Below are 21,236 nucleotides of genomic sequence, written 5' to 3'. Positions count from 1 at the left end.
CACAACAGACAGCAGGCACAGCTGCATGCACGATAAGCAGACTCAAGCGAATCGACAACACAGTACTTTTTGGAGTAACAATAACCCCATTTTGTATTCCCCTCTACTATGGTACACTGGATCCTGGTGAGAGTTTCAGCTCAGGATGTCAGCTGACTTCCTTTCATCTCCTTCAACAAATCTGTGGTGTTTTACACGTTTAAAATTCAACTTTTGAGTTTGACGCGAATGCTTTGGGGACAGGTGGTCTTCATTAATATTTTATGGAGGAACCGATCAAGGTCTGATTCTTACCCAGACCCCAGCTCCCAGAAGGATGTTTCCAATACAAATGCATTAAGATTAAATGGGTGGAATTTGCCTGGAAGGTACATGACAATGTGTGCATCCTGATGATAGGCTGTTTCCTGTTGTTAAATGCAGATAAATCTTTCAGCTACTTGCTGTCTAAGCTAAAGCCCCCCTGGTATCTCTAAAGCTTTGGTTCATTTCCCACTTGTATCCGATACCACAGGGGACAGGCTGTCCTAGCCCCCGCTCCTCCAGAGCTCAAGCATGCCAGCCAGCAGCAGAGAACCTACCGGTCTGCCTAGAACTCCTGGGAACCCAGGCAAGCCCTGGAGAGGACAGAAGACAGAGGAAGGTGGATGACAGGAGGGTGGGGGGACAGGTGGGTGGAGCAGTGTTGAAATAGGGGAAACAAACAACACAGAAAAGGAAATGGACAGATAAGACACATATGAGGAGAGAGAGGAAGTGAGAGAGTGAGGTGTTAGCAGCACAGCTGCAAAAGGTTACTCTCTAAGGATCTATGAAGCCTCGGCTCAAGAGGGGGGAAAGAGAGCTCCATCAGCTTAGTGCTTGCAGCCAATCCAGTGGTTTAATCTGAAGATCAAGCCTAAAAGGAGGCCCCCTTGCTGGGTTACAGGTTACTCACTGGTTGACCTCGAAGACCAGCAGGCCCTGATGGGCCCTGCTCCGACATGGAGGGAAGGAAAACAAAAAGTGTGAGGAAGGGCTTAAAGGAATACTTCACCCACCAAATAATAATTTGTATATCAATTACTCCCCCAAGTTATGTTGACATTGTGAGGAAAACTTGTTTGTCTAGCATGCCTCCAGTGAACGAAGAGGAATTCATGATGAATTGGAGTCGAAGGGGGACGTGACTAACAACAACAAAACGATATCAAAACATCCGTTAACAAACTCTAACACAACTCATGCAGCATAATCCAAGTCTCATTTATCCAGTCTTATGCTCACTACTTACCAAACACATGCATTTTTGCTATAACATTACTATTCCAAACATTTGTGCATGCCAGTAGTGTGTGTGTGGGGAAGCTCGAGCATTTAAACTCTGCTCATGTATTCCATTAAGCAGAGTTTAAACACTCGTGCTACTCATCTGTGCGTGAGACTGTTTACAAGGAAGCGTTGATACAGATGTTTTAATATACTTTTGCAGTTGTTAACAAACCATCCCCACGCTACGTTTTTGGATTCCTAATTCACTGTGGAGACTCGCGAGAAAAGTTTTCCTTACTAATTCAAGGTAACACAAGGTGAGTGAGTAATAAACAAATTATTATTTTGTGGGTGAAGTATTGCTTTAACACCTCGACTCTCCTTTCGTCACATTTACTCCTGCACCCGACCATGCAATCACGACATACATTACATCATTTGTGTTTGGGCTTTTAGTGATCACTGTAAATAGTACGATAACGAAAAAGATGAAACCTTAAAGTGTCACTTTATGTTAACTGGAATCTTGCTTATTTAATATTTTCAAGAAGTTGAGTGGGTGCGTAATGTCATGCATATGAATTGATATTAAATATCACAATACTGTCAATTAATAAAGGCATATACTCAATAAACAAGAAGAGAATGTATTAATAACTATACATAATTGACTGTATATTGTTATTCTGATAAAAAAAAAACAAAAAAAACTTACCAAGTCTGTTAAAAGACATATTCATTAAATAGGTACACACGTGTCTCTAAACCAAGAAAGTCATTACTATAACCTGCTCTCTTAAAAAAACAAAAGCACAATTTTGGCAATTTTCAGTTGAAATGTATAACTCACTATAGCTCACATTAAGGTCTCACACTTACCGGTTTCCCATCCTGACCAGGTTTTCCTGGTTCTCCTGCTATTCCCTGAAATGACAACCACAGATTGTTTTTTATTAAACATGTTATAGATTTTCACCATGTCTTTAGTATAGTGGCAGTAAGATCAAAATCAGATTATCTCACTTTAGCAGTCTGTGATTATTACAATATTTACCAGCCGTAACCACGTCCCGACGGCTGGTATTGTTTTCACCTTGTCAGTCTGTGTGTGTGTGTGTGTGTGTGTGTGTCATCATGGCAAAGCATGGTCATGGTGACAACAACTGTAGCAGGACCTACCGCCAAAGTGGTTCTGTGTACTTTGTCAGCTATTTATGTGCCTTTCTGTCTGCCTGTGGACAGATTTTGTTTCGGCTGTGAGTCAGCTCCTATTGTTTACTTAAAGGAGCCGGCACACAGCCAAATAATTCACGACTGACATCATTGCGAAGATGGGTGTGGTCCATGCAAGGGTTCGGAGTTAGGGGGTTAGGATGTAGGGAAGAGGCCATTGGCCACCGCACTTTGTGTCCCTGGCATACATTCTTTTTAAGTCTAGTTCCAGTAGATTACCTGCAAGCCATCACGTCCTTTTTCTCCAGCCTGTCCTCGGTCTCCTTTATCACCTCGACTTCCCACAAAACCCTGTAAGACACATTAAAAAATCTCATTTACATATAGAAACATATGATAGTGCATGATATCACATACAACATGTGAGTTTCAATTATTACTATCATGTGTAAATCTTACCCGTTCTCCTTGAGGTCCCGGTGGTCCTGCAGCACCAGGCTCTCCCTTTGGTCCTGCAAGTCCTGGAGGGCCTCTGACCCCAGGCGAACCAACCAGCACTGAGTCAGCAGATGCTCCCTACAGTAAATACACATAGAAATACATCCTATGTACTGTGTATCTTATATACAAAATATGGAATCTCTGTAGTTTCACTGCATCAACACCATGGATGAGAAGGAGTTTACCTTTTGACCTGGTGGGCCAGGTGCTCCTGATAGACCAATTCTTCCCTGAAAAACAGAGGAGCGTGAAAGCGTGAAAGTGTTTCCATAAAACATGAATTTCTTCCAACTAACTTGATATGGAGTACCAAATTCAGTGTGACACTTACAGCATCTCCTTTGTCACCTTTCTCTCCTCTCTCCCCCTGAAATACAGATATACGCGATATTAGCATAATCATGTTCAGTGATCTCATGAAAGGTTTGTCCACCCAACTCTCATCTCACCTTATCTCCAGGTCTTCCAGCCTCCCCTAGTTCCCCAGCTCGCCCAGGAACTCCCGGTATTCCTGGTTTGCCCGGCTCTCCAGCGGGCCCTGGTGGTCCTTCTGGCCCTCGCTCTCCAATGGCTCTACCTGGAGGTCCAGGTGCTCCTGAGATTCCTCTCTCCCCTTGATCCCCTTTTGCTCCTCTGTCTCCTGGAAGGCCACGGGAACCCTGGTGAACAACAGGAATTGGAGAGAGAGAAGCAAAATCTAAATTTTGAATTATGTTGACTAGACATTTTAATAAACATTGAAATCTAGTGCACCATCTGGACTCGCTATAATCTTACTAGGGGTCTTCATCAAGATTTTCTATTTTCCCTGTAAGCCTCCAAGATGCCCTTAGTCATACTTACATCTGCACCAGATGGTCCTCTCGGTCCAGTTTCACCTCTGTCCCCTTTGTCACCTTTTACGTCCCTCTGCACTGGAGGACTCAGTGGTATGTCCTTCCTGTCCACAACCACCTTCAGATCAGACATCTGTGTGGAGGGAGGGAAAAAGGAAATGGTTAGCAAGAGCTTCAGAACTTTCAGCCACAGTCGCCTTTCTGTGAAGAGCTTGAGACATCAGTTAAAGACCAGTCATTTAGATTTCATTTCAGCAGCTGGAGGATTGCTTGTAATCAGCGTGTTCTTTCACATGCTCCACATGAGCCCAGAAAAAAGCAAACTACAATCGTCATTTTAAAATGTATTCACACTAAAGCTCTGACACATATGATTTTACTATAAGAGATTGATCTGCAGGAATACTAAATGAGGTTCGCAAACTCCTCCGCCACATCAGAGTGACATATTTCCTAAGAGCTGACAAATCAGTCATAAACCTATGTCAGTCATCGGTTGACGTCTATGACATCAATCCCCACATGCTGCTGTGGGTTTTAACTACTTGCTGTCCTACTTTATAATACCCATAAAAAACCAAGAGCCAACCCCATATTTGACCATGGTGACTCTGTAAACCCGCTTTTACTACATTGAAGACATTTTTATTTTCAAACTAATTGACAGATGAACATGAGTTATAAATAAATCCGCAAGCTGTAAATGACATGATGACATTTGCAAGAACAAATGGACAAATGAAAACACTGTGCACTGGTCCCAGGACATTTTTCATTGGCAAGAACATTATGCTGAAATATTCCGCCATATATCCGTAATAGATACATGAGAAATAACTGAGATTGAGGTGGTTCAAAATTCATAGAAAAAAATCCAGTTAAGATGGTCTTACTGTTCTTATGGGAGTCTATAGTTTGCAAAATGTATTTTTAGATTAACTCATATTAATTTTCACTTCTAAAAAATAACTAATTAAGTATCTGACAACTAACAAGGACCATATAGGTATTTTTAAAAATGTATTACACCGACATATGTTTGTGGGTCTGTAGAATATTACGTTAAGGTGCATTGATGAAAAGAGTGACAATCAAAGTTGTCAATCCAAAACAAATTTGTTCTTTGAAGTAGAGCTGGCATGATAACAGATTTTCTCTACACAATTAGCATGGCCAAGAGTTCATGATAATGATATTATGCTGAGAGCTATATAGACATCCTATCAGTTAAATTCATCTTTAACTTGGTTTATATGCGTTTTGTCTTTTTCTTTTTTGGTCAAATAAATAAGATTAAAAATACAAATGTAGGCAGCTTGAGAAGGAGTCAGTAACCACAACTATATAGAAGTGTAAAAAAAGAGCTGTTACACTTATATGGATAGTGTAACGGCAACCAGATGGCGTTGGGGAAAAGAAACAAATTGAGAAGTGAAGGAAACTTAAATGATTTAAGAGGTGCTGGATTATTTATATGATATTATCAGATGTGTATTATCAACATAATGTCAATCTCATTTTTGGGGCGTCGGTGGCTTAGTGATAGAGCAGGCGCCCCATGTACAAGGCTGTTGCCGCAGTGGCCTGGGTTCGACTCCAGCCTGTGGCCCTTTGCTGCATGTCTCTCCCTCTCTCTCTCTCTCTCTCTCTCTCCCCCTTTCACATGTCAGTGTCCTATCAATTAAAGGCAAAAAACGCCCATAAAAATATCTTTAAAAACAAAAACAAAAACATAATATCAATCTCATTTTCAAAGGTCCCGTATGTAGGTGCATCTATTGGCTAAAATGGCATATAATATTCATAATGGAGTTTTTATCAGTTAATAATCACCTGAAAATAAGAAAAGTCACGTTTTTGTTACCCTGGAATTAGACGTTTATATCTACATAGTGAGCAGGTCCTCCATGGAGTCCGCCATGTTGTTTTTACAGCAGCCCAAATGGACTGGCCATTTGTGTTTTCACGTCGGCACCATAGTTCTCCTACACACTTGGCACTCAGGAGAGGCTTCAGTTCTGCAAACTTACGGCTAGATGCCACTAAATCCTACACATTGGACCTTTAAATGTCACTTATCATCAGTACTATTGCAGTACCCCACCTTGTCGTCAGTGCTCTTTATCAATGCCTACAAACATTTCCATCTCAAAAGGAACCATCAGGCTCAAACCTCATCATGTTCAAATCCAATGTAAAACTGTATCTATGCATTTAAACATACAGTATTGCCTTAAATGACATAAAATAGTGAAGACTAGAAACAGTTCTACACTTTTAAAGACTCAAGAAACAGAAATATGATAGAATATTTTATTATAAATTATGGTTGTGTACAGTCTACATACCTGAATGCCAAAGCCGGCCAGAGCCTTCTGTACATCCTGGTATGAGAAACACACAAACATCATTAAATAGAAATAAACAGCAAGTCAGAGCTGAGTCATGGCAGATGATGTGCTGATGTGCTGATGTCTTACCACTGCTGTCCCAGGTTTGCCTGGCATCCCATCCTCTCCTGGGTCTCCCTGCCAATAAAAAAAGTTATTAAAGTGTCAACAGAAAACACATGAAACCTCACCCACGTCACATTTTCAATACAACAGAAATTAAAGTTTAACTTACAGCATCACCTTTGAGGCCAGGTGGACCTCTATCCCCCTGGAAGAAAGAAAGTTAGAAGGTCAAAAAACACAACTAAGTTCATTACTAATCTAAAGCAAACTGAGATCAATGCAGACAACCACGACTTACTCTGGCTCCCACAGCTCCAGGGATCCCAGGTACACCCTGAAGGACAGAGCAAGGACAATGATAAAAACATAAACAGATAAGACTGTGGGAGGGCTGCAGTGGCACACAGGGACAGATAGATAAAACACATGCTGCTACATGTAGGAGAGATGCTGCTGGGGACAACATGACCACACAAGAACTATAAGCTCGAGGTTTCTAGCTGATGTTTCTGTAAAATGACCTTGTCTGTGATAGTATGCAAAAAGAAACAATATTATAAAACATAATTAAATGCAGAGGACTTTTTTTGAGTTATAATTATTTTATCTTCCATTAATGCACATTAGCCCTTAGAGGTCCATATCATTCTTAGCACACTGCGCTTCAGGAGAAGCAGTGATGTGTGTGTTTAACTTCAATATGAATTTAAAGAATGTAATTAAAAGTAATGTCAAAGTCATGCATACTCACAGGGGTTCCTGGAGGCCCCTGTGGGCCTGGGATTGGTGCTGCTTCAGCTCCTTTCACATACAGCACCTGGGAGGCAGGGACAGTGTATAGATTAGTAAAGATAACAACCTATCATTCCCACTTATAATATTTTTCAAAGGTGTCTACATGTATCCCACCTGTCCAGGAGGACCAATGCTGCCAGGTGCTCCAGGAGCCCCAGCAGGGCCAGTGGGTCCCGCAGACCCAGGAAGGCCCCGGTCCCCTTTCTGCCCGTCACGGCCCTGGCAAACACATGCGATTACACAACTGAGGTGAGCTTGCACAGTCGTTTTTTCCTTAGGAAGATTCCTAACCAAGTGAAATCACCTGCAAATATCTAAGTGGCAGCCATGATAAAAGCTGGTCGAATTCTCTAGAAGCTACGGAATGCTTCCTTTCTTATCTCCTCTAGCAAAGGATACACTAGACCATCCTTTAAAAGCGCTGTTCTGCCAGCAGCAGCATTTAAAGAAATGCATCATTTGGCTCTTTACAGAAACACATAAATCTGATAATAATCTTCATACAATCACACTTTTTGGGGATTCATGTCAATAAATACGAGTGGACAGGAGGGTGAGTGTGAGCAACAGCTCTCAGTGTGACAATCATCTGGTTTACTTTTGTGACTGGTAGTCTATACACTTCCTTTACTTCAGTTGCTATCATGGGGTAATTTTTTTTTTACCAGGTCGTCTACGTTTATATAGCTGCGTGAAAACACATGGGCAGAGTATCTAAGAGGTGCTTTTAGTAGTCCATCTCGGGAACACTGTAATTTCACTACGGCAGACCCATGTCAGTAACATCAGCTGTCACATTATTACGCAGCCTAGTGCAGCAATTTTCAAATTAGGAGCCCACGGGAACCGCCGGGGGGCACCAGTAAATTGGAGGGAAGATGAGGAGGAATGCTAAAAAAATAAAGGTTTGAAAAATAAACATAAAATTTTCTTTGCACATTGAAATGTCATTATTATTGCATAATAAAAGTAACTAAACATATCAAAAAATCGTTGTTTTTACATTTCCCATTGTACTGTCAATGGGTTTTTAAAGACATCATGCAAAAGGGGGCCCTGGCCATGAGCTAATGTTATCTGGGGACCTCGGCATGAAAAAGTCTGTTGGAGTACAGTCGTATTCTCTCAGCAGCATGGTTGTCTTTTCCTGAGTCCTTATGAATTCTCCTTAACACACACACACACACACACACACAAAGACAAGTGTTTCCGAAAAGACAGAGAACGTATTTATGTGACTTTTCGGCTGCAGCCTGAGACTCTCTCCACACAGGGTTACTTCCTCCTGCTCTATAGTGGAGACTGAACTATAAAATCAAAGCAGGTGGCCGCTGCCACCCCTCCACTGATGTTCTAGAGATAATTAATATGAATTTGCACATGAAAACAGCAGTCTGACATTTGGTGCCCCTCTGGATTCCTCTCAGAAGTGGCTCCCTCTTAAAGGCTAGGCTTGATCATTAGAGGCTAGTGAATTTATATAGCGGCTTCTCAGAAGCTTATTGATTCAGCAGTGAGTGAGAGTGTGATGGTAATGTCAATGTCAGGGCAAACTACAGTTGATAAATACACACTTGAGTGGGAAAGTGATGAGAAGAAAAGAAAGGAGTAAAGCTGATGTGTAATACAATAAAGTCAAGGATCGATACAGGAAGGAGGGGGTGAGACGGAGCAGGCTGACAGGACAGGATGCAGCGGAAAAACAAAATGACGACAAAACACAGAGAGATAATGATAGAAAGGAGATTAGGCAAAACTGACATCTCTTCCCGCTGCTCCTGATTCTCCTTTGTCACCCTGCAGATTAAAGACAGCAGAGGAGGATTCAAAAAGAAACACAGACATAATAGGCACAATCTTTATGAACAAATTTCTAAAAAAAAAAAAGACACTAGCCCTACCCAGCTAAAATATTCTTTGATTTCATTTTTAGTCATTTTTGTTTGGCATTACATGAGGTGTGTCCTGTAGTATTAAAAGCACTGCAAACACTTCAAAACAATGGGCACAAATATGTAGTACTTAATCAAAGATACCAAACTTTAACAGACCATTTTACATGACAACATTCATGAGAGGATTTGTGGGAAAAAAATAAAGTCACATGAAATGTTGTTAGTCACCTTAAAGGTATACTGTGCAGGATTGTTTATATATGAGCTCAACAGTCAAAGTAAAAGCCAGCCTCAGATTCATTCTTATTTGGCGTTTTGCCATGCTATATTTGCATTTTTTGGTGCTGTCTCTAAACTTCCTGGACACAGAAAATAAGAACACACAGGCAGAGGGCAGAGTCTCTGCCAATAAATTCACTGCCAAACGCTTGTAGTGGGTCATAAGTGATAATTGAAAGGGTCTGAGTCTATACATTGTATATGAAAATCCTGCACAGTATATCTTAAGCTTACTTTTATTGACTATAATCCCGAAACCCTACTTGACTAAACCTCGCCCTGCCTGTGCTAGATGATCATATAAACTGATAAACAGCCACAGACCTTTCTCCCATCTTCACCTGGCACACCATCCTCCCCCTGTAGGTCAAAAGAAAATGCATCACAGTCTCTAACAAACAAGCAAACTGAATAATGGCCACCCTGCTGCAGGAGCACTCTGATAATTCAGTGCCGCTGCCACAGAGACTCACTTAGAGACAGCCATTATGCGGCAGACCCCAGAATAAATGTCCCCACTGCTTTATTGTCAAGGCCGTTACCAATTAGACAATGATAGAGAGACATGCTGAGAGAAAAAAAACAAGCACTGCTGAAGAAGATTAATATTTTGACTGTTCACAATAAATTTTAAAAGTATGTCAAGTCACTAAATGAATGTGCAACGTGTCATACTATAGTTTGTCAGGGAGAGTGGATGTTACATTCAAGATGCTGAAGTATATTGGCTAAGATAAGTTTTAGTGAGCAGTTACCATTTTGCCAGGAACACCGGGTTTTCCATCTTCACCTGCTTTACCCTGAAATATAACAACAATGATGACACACATACAACTAAGTAAATGTGGTCCAAAGCAGACTTTGATGTATCTAAACAAAAGAACAGATGAGAGTGACAGAGAGATATGTAAGCAGCAAAGTAAAAGTTTGTGTGTGGGTGTATGTGTGTGTACTCACAGGTATCCCTGTATTGCCTGGAGGCCCAACAGGTCCTGGTGGGCCCTGCTCCCCTCTAAGTCCTGGTAAACCCTGATGAATCAAACCAACGCACCTCACAGTAAGTCCTTTAATCTCACTTTTATTCAGACTAAATGCCTGCTAAGATGAAAGTGATTTAGATTTGCTCACATTTTAGACTGAATTGAGGGGACGTAAGGAGAGTTAAAGAAAAGGTTTAACATGTATAATTTAGTAGTTTAAAAGCTGAGGGAGCTCGAGCACCTGCCCCTTTGCCCCTCAATGTCGAAAGTGTCCTTTTCTCAAGTGTTTTTGCGAAGGCTTGCCTGTAGTCCGTAGCCATTAGACCACTTAACAATTAACAATAATTAAGCTATGAATAAAATGACCTTGCTGCTGTCAGACAGTTTACATCACATAATGTCATCTGTGACATTCTCTCCATTGCAACATGTGATGCCACACCTGCCATTCAGCGGCGATGTTTAGATGGTGAGTTTCATTTGTGTGATTGATTTTCACATTACATTTATAGTATTAACATTACAAAGCATCACCTTTGAACTGTGCATCAGTTATGCAACAAAGGTTAAGTAGTGATCCTGACTGCTCGGTCAAGTGAGCCTTCGTTTGAGAACAACCTCTGTAGCTAGCCACTGCTTGGATTTGATGTTTGTTACAGTATGAGTGCTTGGAGCAGTGAGCATGAGGAAAGATCCATATTTCAGCCTTAGCTTCTCACATTTGATATACCAAGTAAAACAACATGATATTGCACATTATATGAAATCCAATACAATAAAGTATCCTAAAAAATAAATACTGTACTTGCTTTTTTCTTCAAAAAATGCCAAAGTTAAATATCATCAAATAGCATAACCATCGTTGACCTGTCATAAAAACCTTCCCGTTATGAGTTAGCTGAAAGAATGACCCCAACTATGACCATACAAAGGTTCATGCTATTTTACGGTACAGTTTACAAAAAATATAAAGGTAAACTTGCAGGATCCCTGGTCAGGATGACTGTCTGAGTCCAACTATGTCAAATTTTTGATTTCATTGTACAGTTTTTGAGAAATTTATAGGAAATGTCAGGTCAAACAACACTGTGACATTCATAATTTTCTCATATTCATTTATCATAATCCCTCCCTGATTTCATCCTGTGGAGACAATGACAATATTATGATGCGATTTGTTGTGAAACTTCATTTTACACTCTGTTTGAATATGGGTTGCTATGATTCAGCACGTAATACTATAAATTATGTCGGTGTATAGTGTTTGAAATTTTATTTTATATGCCCTCTTTGAACTTTGAGCATCTGTCCCTCTTCAGGTCTCTGCACGGCTGCGTACAGCAGCAGTAACAGAGTGGTTATGTGTCTCCCCTTAAAATAGGATATAAACTATTTAACTTAACTATAAGTTGAGCACTAGTGTACTTTCAGAATCATTATCATGGTCAATATTACATAATGGTCTCATGTGAAACTGGACCAGCCTGGAGACATCTTTCCCTACAGTTGGCTTATGCAACTGGCTACAAGAGTGAAGACTGAATTTCAACCTCTCCACAGTGCCCTCTGCAGCATGTGCACATAAAGTACACGTGTGATTGCAATTCAGGGGCAGAGATGAGAGTACTGAAAATGTGTCTGATAAATAATTTAGATGATATGATCAAAATAAAACCGTTAAAGCACTTACTACATAAATACAAAACTCACCACTACAGAGGGCATAACACAAACATATCAGCACTTGTTTTCATGATTACTGATAACTAATGCAATCATGTATTTTTTAACAACTACACAGCGAAAAAATGAACTCACATCTCTTCCAGGATCCCCCTGTTTCCCAGGATCACCCTGCAACACAAAGAAAAAATAAATACAGTGAATCAGCTGCACACATTTATCACCCAAACATACAAAGTGTTTTATAATCAGGGGAAAAGATAAACGTAAGTACCCTCTGTCCAGGTGGTCCGGCAGCACCTGGTTTACCATCCAGACCAGGACGTCCATCTAACCCAGATGTTCCCCTTTCTCCCTGATGACACAGATGTTTAAAGGGTTAGAAAACCACCTTTACATCACAGCCTAACACAGTTTAAGTGACTCAAAGGCTCTTTTGTAACATTATGCTGCTATTACTGCTTTTATTTATTTGCTTTATTCTAACTACACTGAGAGAAGCCTTGCGAAATTGCATTGTACCTGAGCTTAATGGCAATAAAGATCATTCATTCATTCATTCAATTCAATTTTCAGCCATGAAGCTTTCTGCCACACACTCTGCACTTCATCCTACTAGGAATCTACCATGTGGTAAACAGAATCTGCTGGAACCAAGGACAGCAAGACCTGTCAGTTTATTCATTGTTTTAATATTGATGAAATGACATGGGTCGGCTGAGTAGGTGAGATCGTGAGGACCAGCCACACTGATTGATTTCAAACCTTCTCTCCAGGCGCTCCTCTTTCCCCTGCGTCACCCTGGAAATATCAGAGGTGAAAGTGATATCAGTGTTTGTGAAAGCAAATGAGCAAGTCAGTCAGGTATTTACAGATATGTTGATGTAAAAATGGAAGTGGAGAGGCAGTAAAAGCAAACTCACTCTTGTGCCTGCAGGTCCCCGTTGTCCCTCAGGACCCTTTATAGACAGCAGGGAAAGAACATGAAGTCACAAAGGATCATCAGTTGTGTATACCAGACCAACAGAGCGAGGGATCGGCGCACATACAGATGGATATACTGTGCGGGAGCTTATCAGATGCTCACAGAAGCATTTATAAATTGCATGGATGAGGAAAACTCACTCGCAGGCCTGCAGCTCCGGGAGTCCCTGCTTCGCCTTTCTGACCTTTGCCTCCGTGCTCTCCTGGGTCGCCAGCATCGCCCTGGAGAGCGCAATGATGGAACATTTTCAGCGAATCATGACATGTTATTTAGTTTTTCCACAGTGTGACTGCAATAGTAGCTGCAGTAAGACTGGACTGGGGTAGATACTCATTGCAACTCATAAGCTCTTCAGAGATACAGTACAAACCTTCTCTCCTCTGTCTCCTCTCAGCTGGCCTGCGATGTCAGACTGTTGAAGAGAGCAATCATTTAGCATCAGAACTGGGCTGCACTGAGTTGTGAGAAGTAATTCAATGGTAAGAAGATGCTGGAGACGACAGTGTTACTAAGATTAAAGTGGTTTATCAATTATTACTTTGTTTTTTTAAAGAAATTGTTACAGTGCAACACGCTCACCACTTTTCCTGGTGGTCCTGGAGGCCCTTGAGGTCCCTTTAAGAAGAGGGTGAAATATGTGACTCCACTTATAGTAGATATAAAGATATATAAGCACTTTGTAAAAAGTAAGGCAGGCGACAAACCACTTCTCCTTGCTCTCCTCTCGGTCCTGTGGGTCCAGGGCTGCCCTGTGATTGAGCACAGATCAATAAAGATGCTGAGCAGCTGACCTTTTTCACTGTTTCTTCTCTCAAGGCTTCAGTGGAAAAGCACAAGAGCATATTGAAAAGCTGTCTGTGCAATGATACATAAATGTGTGCCTCACATTTCGCCCGTGCTCTCCTGGGTCTCCCATGTCTCCTTTCTCTCCTGCTCGTCCTGGCTGACCGGGTAGTCCCTGAGGTGGGGGGGCAATTAAAAATGTCTGTTAACTGAACCGTCCATTGATGGCTGCTGTAAAGTTTTAGAATCCTGAATCTAAAATTTGTCAAAGACACTGTCCTACCCTTAGTCCTCTTTCTCCCGCCTTCCCTGGAAGCCCAGACTCCCCCTGACGAAAAGAAGAAAGGAGGAAATTTGCAGTGACATCATGTAGGTACATACTTATCTTTAAAAATAAACACACAATTTTTATACAAAGAGTGGACATTAAGATGTTGGCATCAATAAGAAGAAGAGGTCATACTCACAGGTGTGCCTTCGTCACCCTTCTCTCCTCTCTCTCCCTACGAAAAAAAAACATACAAATACAATTAATTTCAACACCAACAGAGTAGAGGGCCAGAACAGAGAACAAAAGAAACTGTGAGAAAATTGTTATGCACACAAAGAGTGTTTGTTTTTACCTCTAAAATGGCATCATCAGAAAGAGATGCATGTTGGAAGGAACAGAAGGAAGCTTAACAGGCGGTCTGATCTTTGATTACAGCACTGAGAGCAACGTGCGCTAACAATAACTGCTTGATTATGTTTTTGCGATAGTGCAATGTCTTTCTTCACTGTCTAAAAAAAAAAACACCAAAAGAAAGGCTGGATAACAACTTCCTACTGTGTTTAGAGAATGCTAACAACAAGATACAGAAAGAGAGGAAGCGAGTAGTTATAGTCGAAGAGTCAGTTGTGTTATTTTTCACAGTTAAGTTCTGGATGTAGCCAGACCCTATACACCACTCTCACCGCTTTCCCAGGAAGGCCAGGCTTTCCTGGGAGTCCTGGCCGCCCATTCTCTCCCCTCTCTCCTGGGTCACCTGCATCTCCCTAAGGAACAGTTAAGAGTTCAATAATCAAATAATCCAAAATAAACAGATACACTGACAAAAAAAACTCAGCAGGCCTCTCACCTTGGCACCCGGCCTTCCACTGATACCAGGCTGTCCCTGAGGGAAGAGCACATGTTTTATGTATTTTTGGTTTGAGTGGTTTTGGGGCATGACTTACACTGACAGGTGGCACAAGGGAATGCTTCATGAATAATGGATGCTATTGTCAGGAATAAATCATAGCAAACATTAGGATTGGGCCATTTGTTGTTCTGATAAAGACGATGACTCCGGTGTGAACTCACTCTCTCTCCCGGCTCTCCTTTAGATCCAGCAGCCGACCCTCCTAACCCTGGAAGACCCTTTAAAAATGACAAAGCACGAGATGTCATTGAGACAGTTGCCAAACTGTAAGTGTACCGCACAGACAAACAATGCCATATTTTCCAGAGCTTTGTCGTCCCCTAGTTGCTTACTCTCTCTCCTCTCTGTCCTGGCTCTCCTTTTTCTCCCCTTGGACCCTCGGGACCAGTCTGGCCTCGGTCCCCCTTTGGGAGAACAGTAAAGGTGAGGAAACCCATCAGAGTAAAGGAACAGTGAGCTCTGTCAAAATTTTTTTTTTTTTTTTTTTTTTTTTTTATGAGAACAGAATTTGATGGCTTACCTGCTCCCCTTTCTTCCCGGGAAAACCTGGAGTCTGTATGATTTGAATAATACATTAAGGCCTTGTCATCACAGACAGACTGTCACTGACATTAAATGCATATCCAAAATGAAAGGATGGATAAATTATTATATGTCACGATTTCTTTCTTATCTGATAACTTACACTCCTGCCGGGCTCCCCGCGTGCACCTTCATTTCCCTGGGAACAGACAGGTGCACTTGTTCTTTCATCTTTGCTTGGAAATTCGTTACATCAGATTATGAAACATTCAGTGATGGAATCACGTTCCTATTGACCCGCTGCTTCTTGTATGATTACACTTAATTTAATCAGTCTCACCTTTTCTCCTGGCGTTCCAGCGGGCCCTGGTAAACCCTGATGACAAATGAAAAGACTCATTCATGAGACTCTATACATTCATAACAATCAGAGCATGCAGCAAATACGGAAGAAAAAGGCAAGCTGATGTCATTAGCCAATAGTACATGGCAGTCAGTCACTCACTCTCAACCCTGGTGTTCCTGCGAGGCCCGGCTTCCCAGGGTCGCCCTGTGAGACAACATTATTCAGATGACAGCACTCAATTCCACTGAAAGAAAAAGATGTAAATCGTGAAACTAATGTAAATTAAGAACTAAACCAACAATGTTGTACTCACTCTTTCCCCGGTTTCACCTGCCGGTCCTCTCTCCCCCTGCAAAGACACACGTCCAGATTCACTATTTTTTGCAAATGTGCCTGTTCTGTGACTGTTCTCACTAGAGTCTTGTTAAAAGACTTTCCTTTGATTGTCTGACTTAAGCCAGGCCCAGACTACATGAGTTTTAAAATCCTATCAGCATTTGAAATTGGGTTGCATCATGCACATAAGGACAAACTTCACAAAATATTCAATCTCAAACATGCACACACCAAAAGATTTGAAAATAATGGTGCATCACACACTACAGGATATCATTCAGATTACTGTGAGAGGGAGCCACACAAGTGATCTCATGGGGAAGCAGATGTAAACAAAACAGGGACAAACATAATGCAATGCTTTGCAGTGACAAAAACACAAAAACAGAAGGCTTATCGAGTCTCGGAAGATGTTTGGGACGCAGTCAACCCAGGTTGTTGTATCTTCAGCGAGAGCTGGAGGTGAGATTTTAACTGTCAGTTTTAATATCTGTCAACAGTAGTATTAGCTAACACTGGCCTCAAGGGCTGGAATGATTACCATTGATTAGCAACACAGTCAGCTGCTCTGTACTGGTGTAATCGCCCAGATTTTAAATCCTAAATATCAAACATGTTTGAAATTATCGGGGCGGCACTGATTAACCTGCAAGCAGTTTGGGAGGTTTACGATTGGAACCTTAAACCTCTCACATTAACAGATAATTGGGGCTGAAAATTGGTACCAACAAAGGTCCCAGACTGATTTCTACTCCATTTGTTGGAAAAGGTGAACTGGAGATAAATCTGCCCAAAACTCCTGTAGTCTGAGTCCAGCCTTACTCGATAAAACCTGCATCTTATCGAAAAGGGTGACTGATCTCGGTGCCAGGGGCGTATGGTAATGGTGTATGGGATGGGCCCCAGTGCACATTATTATGTCGGGCCCTCATGCCAGATTTTGCTTCGAAACAGCTACCGTATATTTTATAGTGTCATCACATGATCAAATACAGACTTCATGTTGGACAACATCAACACACATATTACCAATCATCACTGAAAATGACAAAAGTACCAAATAAAAACATTAAGAAATGATTAAGTGGATTTAAAAAAAAAAAAGTTTGTTCATAGTTTATATTGTTTATGTAAAATTAATGTAGAATTTTGTTACTAACTTTACTGCCTATTTTACAAAAGAAAAAAGACATATTGACAGAGATGGGTTTGCCTTATCGAGGGCATATATAGCAGATAACAGCATTAGTATTTTAACGTACTCTTCTTTGAACACAGGCGTATGTTTGAGGTGGCAAGTTGAGGCACTCATAATGGCCCATTCTCTGCTCTAGAGAGAGCAGGCCCTCCAACCACTGTCTCTATGGGCCACCCTATCCCATGGGCCCCAGTGCAACTGCACTGCCAGCACTGTCTATATTTACACCCCTGCTTGAGCACACAATGTAACTTTTAAAGTGATCATACTGTACATGTGCTACAGTTACTTGGGATGGTTTGCTGCCAGCATTGAAAAGCCTCTGAACTTGCACAGGCTCATCTCTCACAGACAGATCAGACGTACATCTCATCCAAAAAAAAAAAAAAAAAAGACCTTGGAATTGACATTAAAGCTGCCTTAAAATTCAGGTATAAACAAGCTCTTTGCAGCATATCTTTTATTGGATTGCAGGAAAACAACCACCTGCTGTGTGCCCACCCTGTTCTAACCAACACTTAACTTGAACTTTTCAGACCTTCGTGAACTTCATGAGACACATGTCTGGCCCAGGAATATTGTTAATATTATCATCCCACTGTGACCTTTTGATTTTGTTGAATTTCATGTGCTCTTCCTCGTGGTAAAATGTACTAAACCTGGTGCCATATCTGTGAATATAGACCACAGTAATTTAGTCGATTAAAAACCCACACTTGCACCGCACAGACTCTCACAGTCATACAAACACAGACGTGCACGTACTTGACTCTGATCACGTGACTCACCCTGTCTCCCTGCGATCCAGGCTCACCTGGCTGTCCTCGGTCACCCTATCAGAACAGAGAGAGTGACAGAGATCATTCCTCCATTAACAGCTTACAAAGGAAGTGATTTTCCTCACCTTTATCTTACCTTGCTACCAATTTCTCCTGGAGGCCCACGGGCACCCTGAAAGACACGAGCAAAATGATTAATCATAAATATTTTAGTTCCAACAAAGAGATGATGTTTAAATCCTGTTTATGTGTGTGTTTGTCTGTTAGTTTGCAGGAAATGTCAGAAATAGCAAGAGAGACTTGAGTAGAAGTACTTTTAAATGTGATAGCGCCACTGTGTGGTTATTTGTAAAGCACCTTATACCTTTGCTCACACTTCCTAAATTGTGAGTAACAGAAGAATAATTATTTTTTCTCTGCCTGACTTTTTTTAAGTTTTAGGATTGCACAGGCGTAGCAGAGGTATGTTCTGTCAGTGCCTTCTAGTATTTACTGTATTTATATGATGTACAAAAACCAGATTTGACATCGGCCATCTGAAATTTCTGTGTGTTCACCTTACCCTGTCCCCAGGCTCTCCTTGCCTGCCTGGAGGTCCAGGCGCCCCATCACCAACATCACCCTGAAAAACAAACACAAGCCTTTACACTGGGATACACACAAACATGCTCACATGCTCACAAACTGAATCAGTCTGCAGCTACCTTGTCTCCTTTACTGCCTTGTGGTCCTGCTAGCCCTCTAGGACCCATAGCCCCTGGAGGACCTGGAGTACCCTGATAATAAAAATGCAATTAGTAAATGCAAAATACACCCTTCACTTGCAGACAGAGTTCATCTGCAAACTAAACATGTCAGCACATTGGCAGTGATTGACAGCGCTTACTGGGGAGCCCATGTCACCCTTCACGGCCACCCCGCTGCCTACTCCTGGAGGTCCCTGTCAGCAAAGAGAGATAAAAGCTGAGAATCATTATGTTCGCGTGCTCCGTGAGATATGTCTGCTGTGAGAGGGCAAGCTGGTGATGGTGTGACTCACCCTGTCTCCTGGGCTGCCCTTTTCTCCCTGCAGAAAGAGAGACAGAGAGGATGCTTAACACTGTTGTTGGGAAACATTCTCGTGCAATAACCCAGAATACTGATGTGCTTTATAGCTTCATGCATAGACACTCTTAATAACAGGTTTATGCACAAACATCCCATCTCTCTGCTACTCCTTATAGTATCTTAACATTATGGCCATCTGATGACAACACAGCACTAGGACAAAAAGTAAACTATTGACATAAAAGGAGTAACTGGTCATTCTTTCTGATCCACAGAAAACCAGTGTTTTCATTACTGAGAAATTAAAAAACTGTTGTTTTAATGTAGTGCTAGTTTACAGAGTTTAACAATCAATACAAGACTAAAAGTTTGAGCAGTGTAACTCATATGATTTTCCAGATATGCACTACAAATTCCATCTGTCTCAACTATCAAATATGAAAAATGGGTTTTGGAAAGTATAGAAAGGGTGAAGTTTGTGTGCAGTTCTCAGATTTGCAAGGAGAAATATCCTTGAGATTGCCATCAAGACCCTGAGCTATAAAATAAAATCATATAATATAAATACCTCTAAAATCTCACCCTTCCTGGCACATAAGCAAAGCTTGTACCGCCACTGAAGAAATAGGTACGTGGCTCAATGCTACCACCATGTGCATGAGTCTGACAACAGCAGTTTCATCTTGGAGCAGTGCTCTGAGCCAAAGAACTCCATTGAGAATTCACTGAGGTTTCTAAAATGCCTCAAGAAAACTGACTAAATTTTTTTATAGTATGTGGAAATCTAAATGAGAGAATCCATCAAGGAAACAGGTTTAAATTAAACATTTCACAACTGCATCTGTTATTAAAATAATGTGAATAGGGTGGAATTGATAACATAATTAACATAACAAAATTAAAGGTGACAGATGACAATTTTTTATTGGCTGAATGAAAACAACAACAGAATTTCAATGATTTTGAGCCTATAAAAAGCGTTCTTGTAAATGTCATGTCTGGAAGCAGGTCAGCAAAACAGCCCAACTTTTTAAGATGCCAAAGCAAGTTTGTATAGCAAATAATTTGAAATTCTGTTTCGATTATGTATCATTACATTAGTGACCTGAGCTTCTGGTCTACCACTGCCTCGATTGATAGTTTGTGTTAGTGTGTGACTTTGGTGTTTTAAAGGGTTAATCTGGCTTTACCAGAGTCACACAATAACAGGCAGATAAGCAGCTCACATGTTCAATACAGTTTTGCTGTTTTAAATGACCTATGACTTTAGTTCATCAAGAATTCTATCTGTTTTTGGAGCCCTCATTCACTTTGGAGGTGAGCAAGAAAAACAAGTTTAATCCTTTAAGAGCTCATAGTACACTGAAGTTACTGTCTACTGGGGGAAACGGAGAGAAGCAGAAAGGGAGACTAACCTTGATGGAGAGTCCTGGTGTTCCTGGAATACCTGGGCGGCCATCCTGACCAGATATCCCTGGAACCCCAGAGGCACCTTTGGCCCCATCGCTGCCTGGCCGACCTGGAGTACCCTTAGTATGGAACGCAAACACTGGTTGGTAAACAGAAATCACTTTTTCCATCCAAAAATCTAGACAGCTACACCCGACCTTTCTACTGCAGCTGGACATCACATTACAGATGAGAATGTAGAGGGTTTGTTTAAGTAACACCCGTTGAGGATAAATGTGGTCACACAGAGCAAGTTTAGGATTGTGGTCAAAGTCACAACTTGTTTCTTACCGGTATTCCCGGGAGGCCTGGCTCTCCTTTCCTCCCCGGAAGACCCCCTCCTGATACAGAGCCCGGTTCACCCTGAAGCATCAGCAGAGCAGTGTGAACAGACGGACACACTTCACACATTGCTTTGTTCAAACTGGCACAAAAAAAAATACAAACACGTGTAATGTCAGTTAGGAAAAAGGTTAGAAATGCTCGCTCAGCTCACCCTTTCACCTTGACTGCCCTTTGGTCCTTGTGGCCCTGGCACACCTGATTCACCCTAATACAATAAAACAACAGTTAGTAGGCACTGTACCTCATATTCAAATATCCACCTAACAACTCAGGAGAACAAGAGTTACTCACTGGATCTCCCCTGATACCGGGCAGGCCCTGTGGACCCTGAAGACACAAACACAACATCATTTTATTACCTCTGTGCTAATATGTCAACATCAACACATCCACTGTGTCCATGGGCTCTAGTCCCT

The 21,236-nt window shown here is 41.4% G+C and overlaps 1 protein-coding gene across 1 annotated transcript in view; it reads right to left on the bottom strand.

Moving 5' to 3' along the window:
- col7a1 (collagen, type VII, alpha 1) overlaps nt 1-21,236 on the bottom strand; it is an 80,674-nt gene that overhangs the window by 29,275 nt on the left and 30,163 nt on the right. The window contains exons 34-81 of the mRNA XM_049575874.1: nt 21,112-21,147; nt 20,972-21,025; nt 20,767-20,838; nt 20,442-20,555; nt 19,019-19,045; nt 18,866-18,919; nt 18,684-18,755; nt 18,542-18,601; nt 18,116-18,151; nt 17,989-18,033; nt 15,980-16,015; nt 15,826-15,870; nt 15,661-15,696; nt 15,484-15,519; nt 15,319-15,351; nt 15,131-15,202; nt 14,960-15,016; nt 14,736-14,771; nt 14,572-14,652; nt 14,085-14,120; nt 13,901-13,945; nt 13,721-13,792; nt 13,539-13,583; nt 13,414-13,449; nt 13,205-13,246; nt 12,975-13,055; nt 12,773-12,808; nt 12,615-12,650; nt 12,124-12,204; nt 11,985-12,020; nt 10,144-10,215; nt 9,942-9,986; nt 9,511-9,546; nt 8,774-8,809; nt 7,127-7,231; nt 6,969-7,034; nt 6,516-6,551; nt 6,387-6,422; nt 6,242-6,289; nt 6,110-6,145; nt 3,769-3,894; nt 3,375-3,584; nt 3,257-3,292; nt 3,111-3,155; nt 2,884-3,000; nt 2,704-2,775; nt 2,131-2,175; nt 582-617 (exon numbers count right to left, since the gene is read on the bottom strand). Coding sequence (XP_049431831.1) covers nt 582-617; nt 2,131-2,175; nt 2,704-2,775; nt 2,884-3,000; nt 3,111-3,155; nt 3,257-3,292; nt 3,375-3,584; nt 3,769-3,894; nt 6,110-6,145; nt 6,242-6,289; nt 6,387-6,422; nt 6,516-6,551; nt 6,969-7,034; nt 7,127-7,231; nt 8,774-8,809; nt 9,511-9,546; nt 9,942-9,986; nt 10,144-10,215; nt 11,985-12,020; nt 12,124-12,204; nt 12,615-12,650; nt 12,773-12,808; nt 12,975-13,055; nt 13,205-13,246; nt 13,414-13,449; nt 13,539-13,583; nt 13,721-13,792; nt 13,901-13,945; nt 14,085-14,120; nt 14,572-14,652; nt 14,736-14,771; nt 14,960-15,016; nt 15,131-15,202; nt 15,319-15,351; nt 15,484-15,519; nt 15,661-15,696; nt 15,826-15,870; nt 15,980-16,015; nt 17,989-18,033; nt 18,116-18,151; nt 18,542-18,601; nt 18,684-18,755; nt 18,866-18,919; nt 19,019-19,045; nt 20,442-20,555; nt 20,767-20,838; nt 20,972-21,025; nt 21,112-21,147 — 2,751 coding nt within the window. The remainder of the gene's footprint in view (nt 1-581; nt 618-2,130; nt 2,176-2,703; nt 2,776-2,883; nt 3,001-3,110; nt 3,156-3,256; nt 3,293-3,374; nt 3,585-3,768; nt 3,895-6,109; nt 6,146-6,241; nt 6,290-6,386; nt 6,423-6,515; nt 6,552-6,968; nt 7,035-7,126; nt 7,232-8,773; nt 8,810-9,510; nt 9,547-9,941; nt 9,987-10,143; nt 10,216-11,984; nt 12,021-12,123; nt 12,205-12,614; nt 12,651-12,772; nt 12,809-12,974; nt 13,056-13,204; nt 13,247-13,413; nt 13,450-13,538; nt 13,584-13,720; nt 13,793-13,900; nt 13,946-14,084; nt 14,121-14,571; nt 14,653-14,735; nt 14,772-14,959; nt 15,017-15,130; nt 15,203-15,318; nt 15,352-15,483; nt 15,520-15,660; nt 15,697-15,825; nt 15,871-15,979; nt 16,016-17,988; nt 18,034-18,115; nt 18,152-18,541; nt 18,602-18,683; nt 18,756-18,865; nt 18,920-19,018; nt 19,046-20,441; nt 20,556-20,766; nt 20,839-20,971; nt 21,026-21,111; nt 21,148-21,236) is intronic.

This window comes from Epinephelus fuscoguttatus, linkage group LG1, assembly GCF_011397635.1.
Source record: "Epinephelus fuscoguttatus linkage group LG1, E.fuscoguttatus.final_Chr_v1".
In the NCBI taxonomy this organism is placed as follows: domain Eukaryota; kingdom Metazoa; phylum Chordata; class Actinopteri; order Perciformes; family Serranidae; genus Epinephelus; species Epinephelus fuscoguttatus.
The sequence above is the reverse complement of the archived record's forward strand: the minus strand, read 5'-3'. Positions and strand labels throughout refer to the sequence as shown.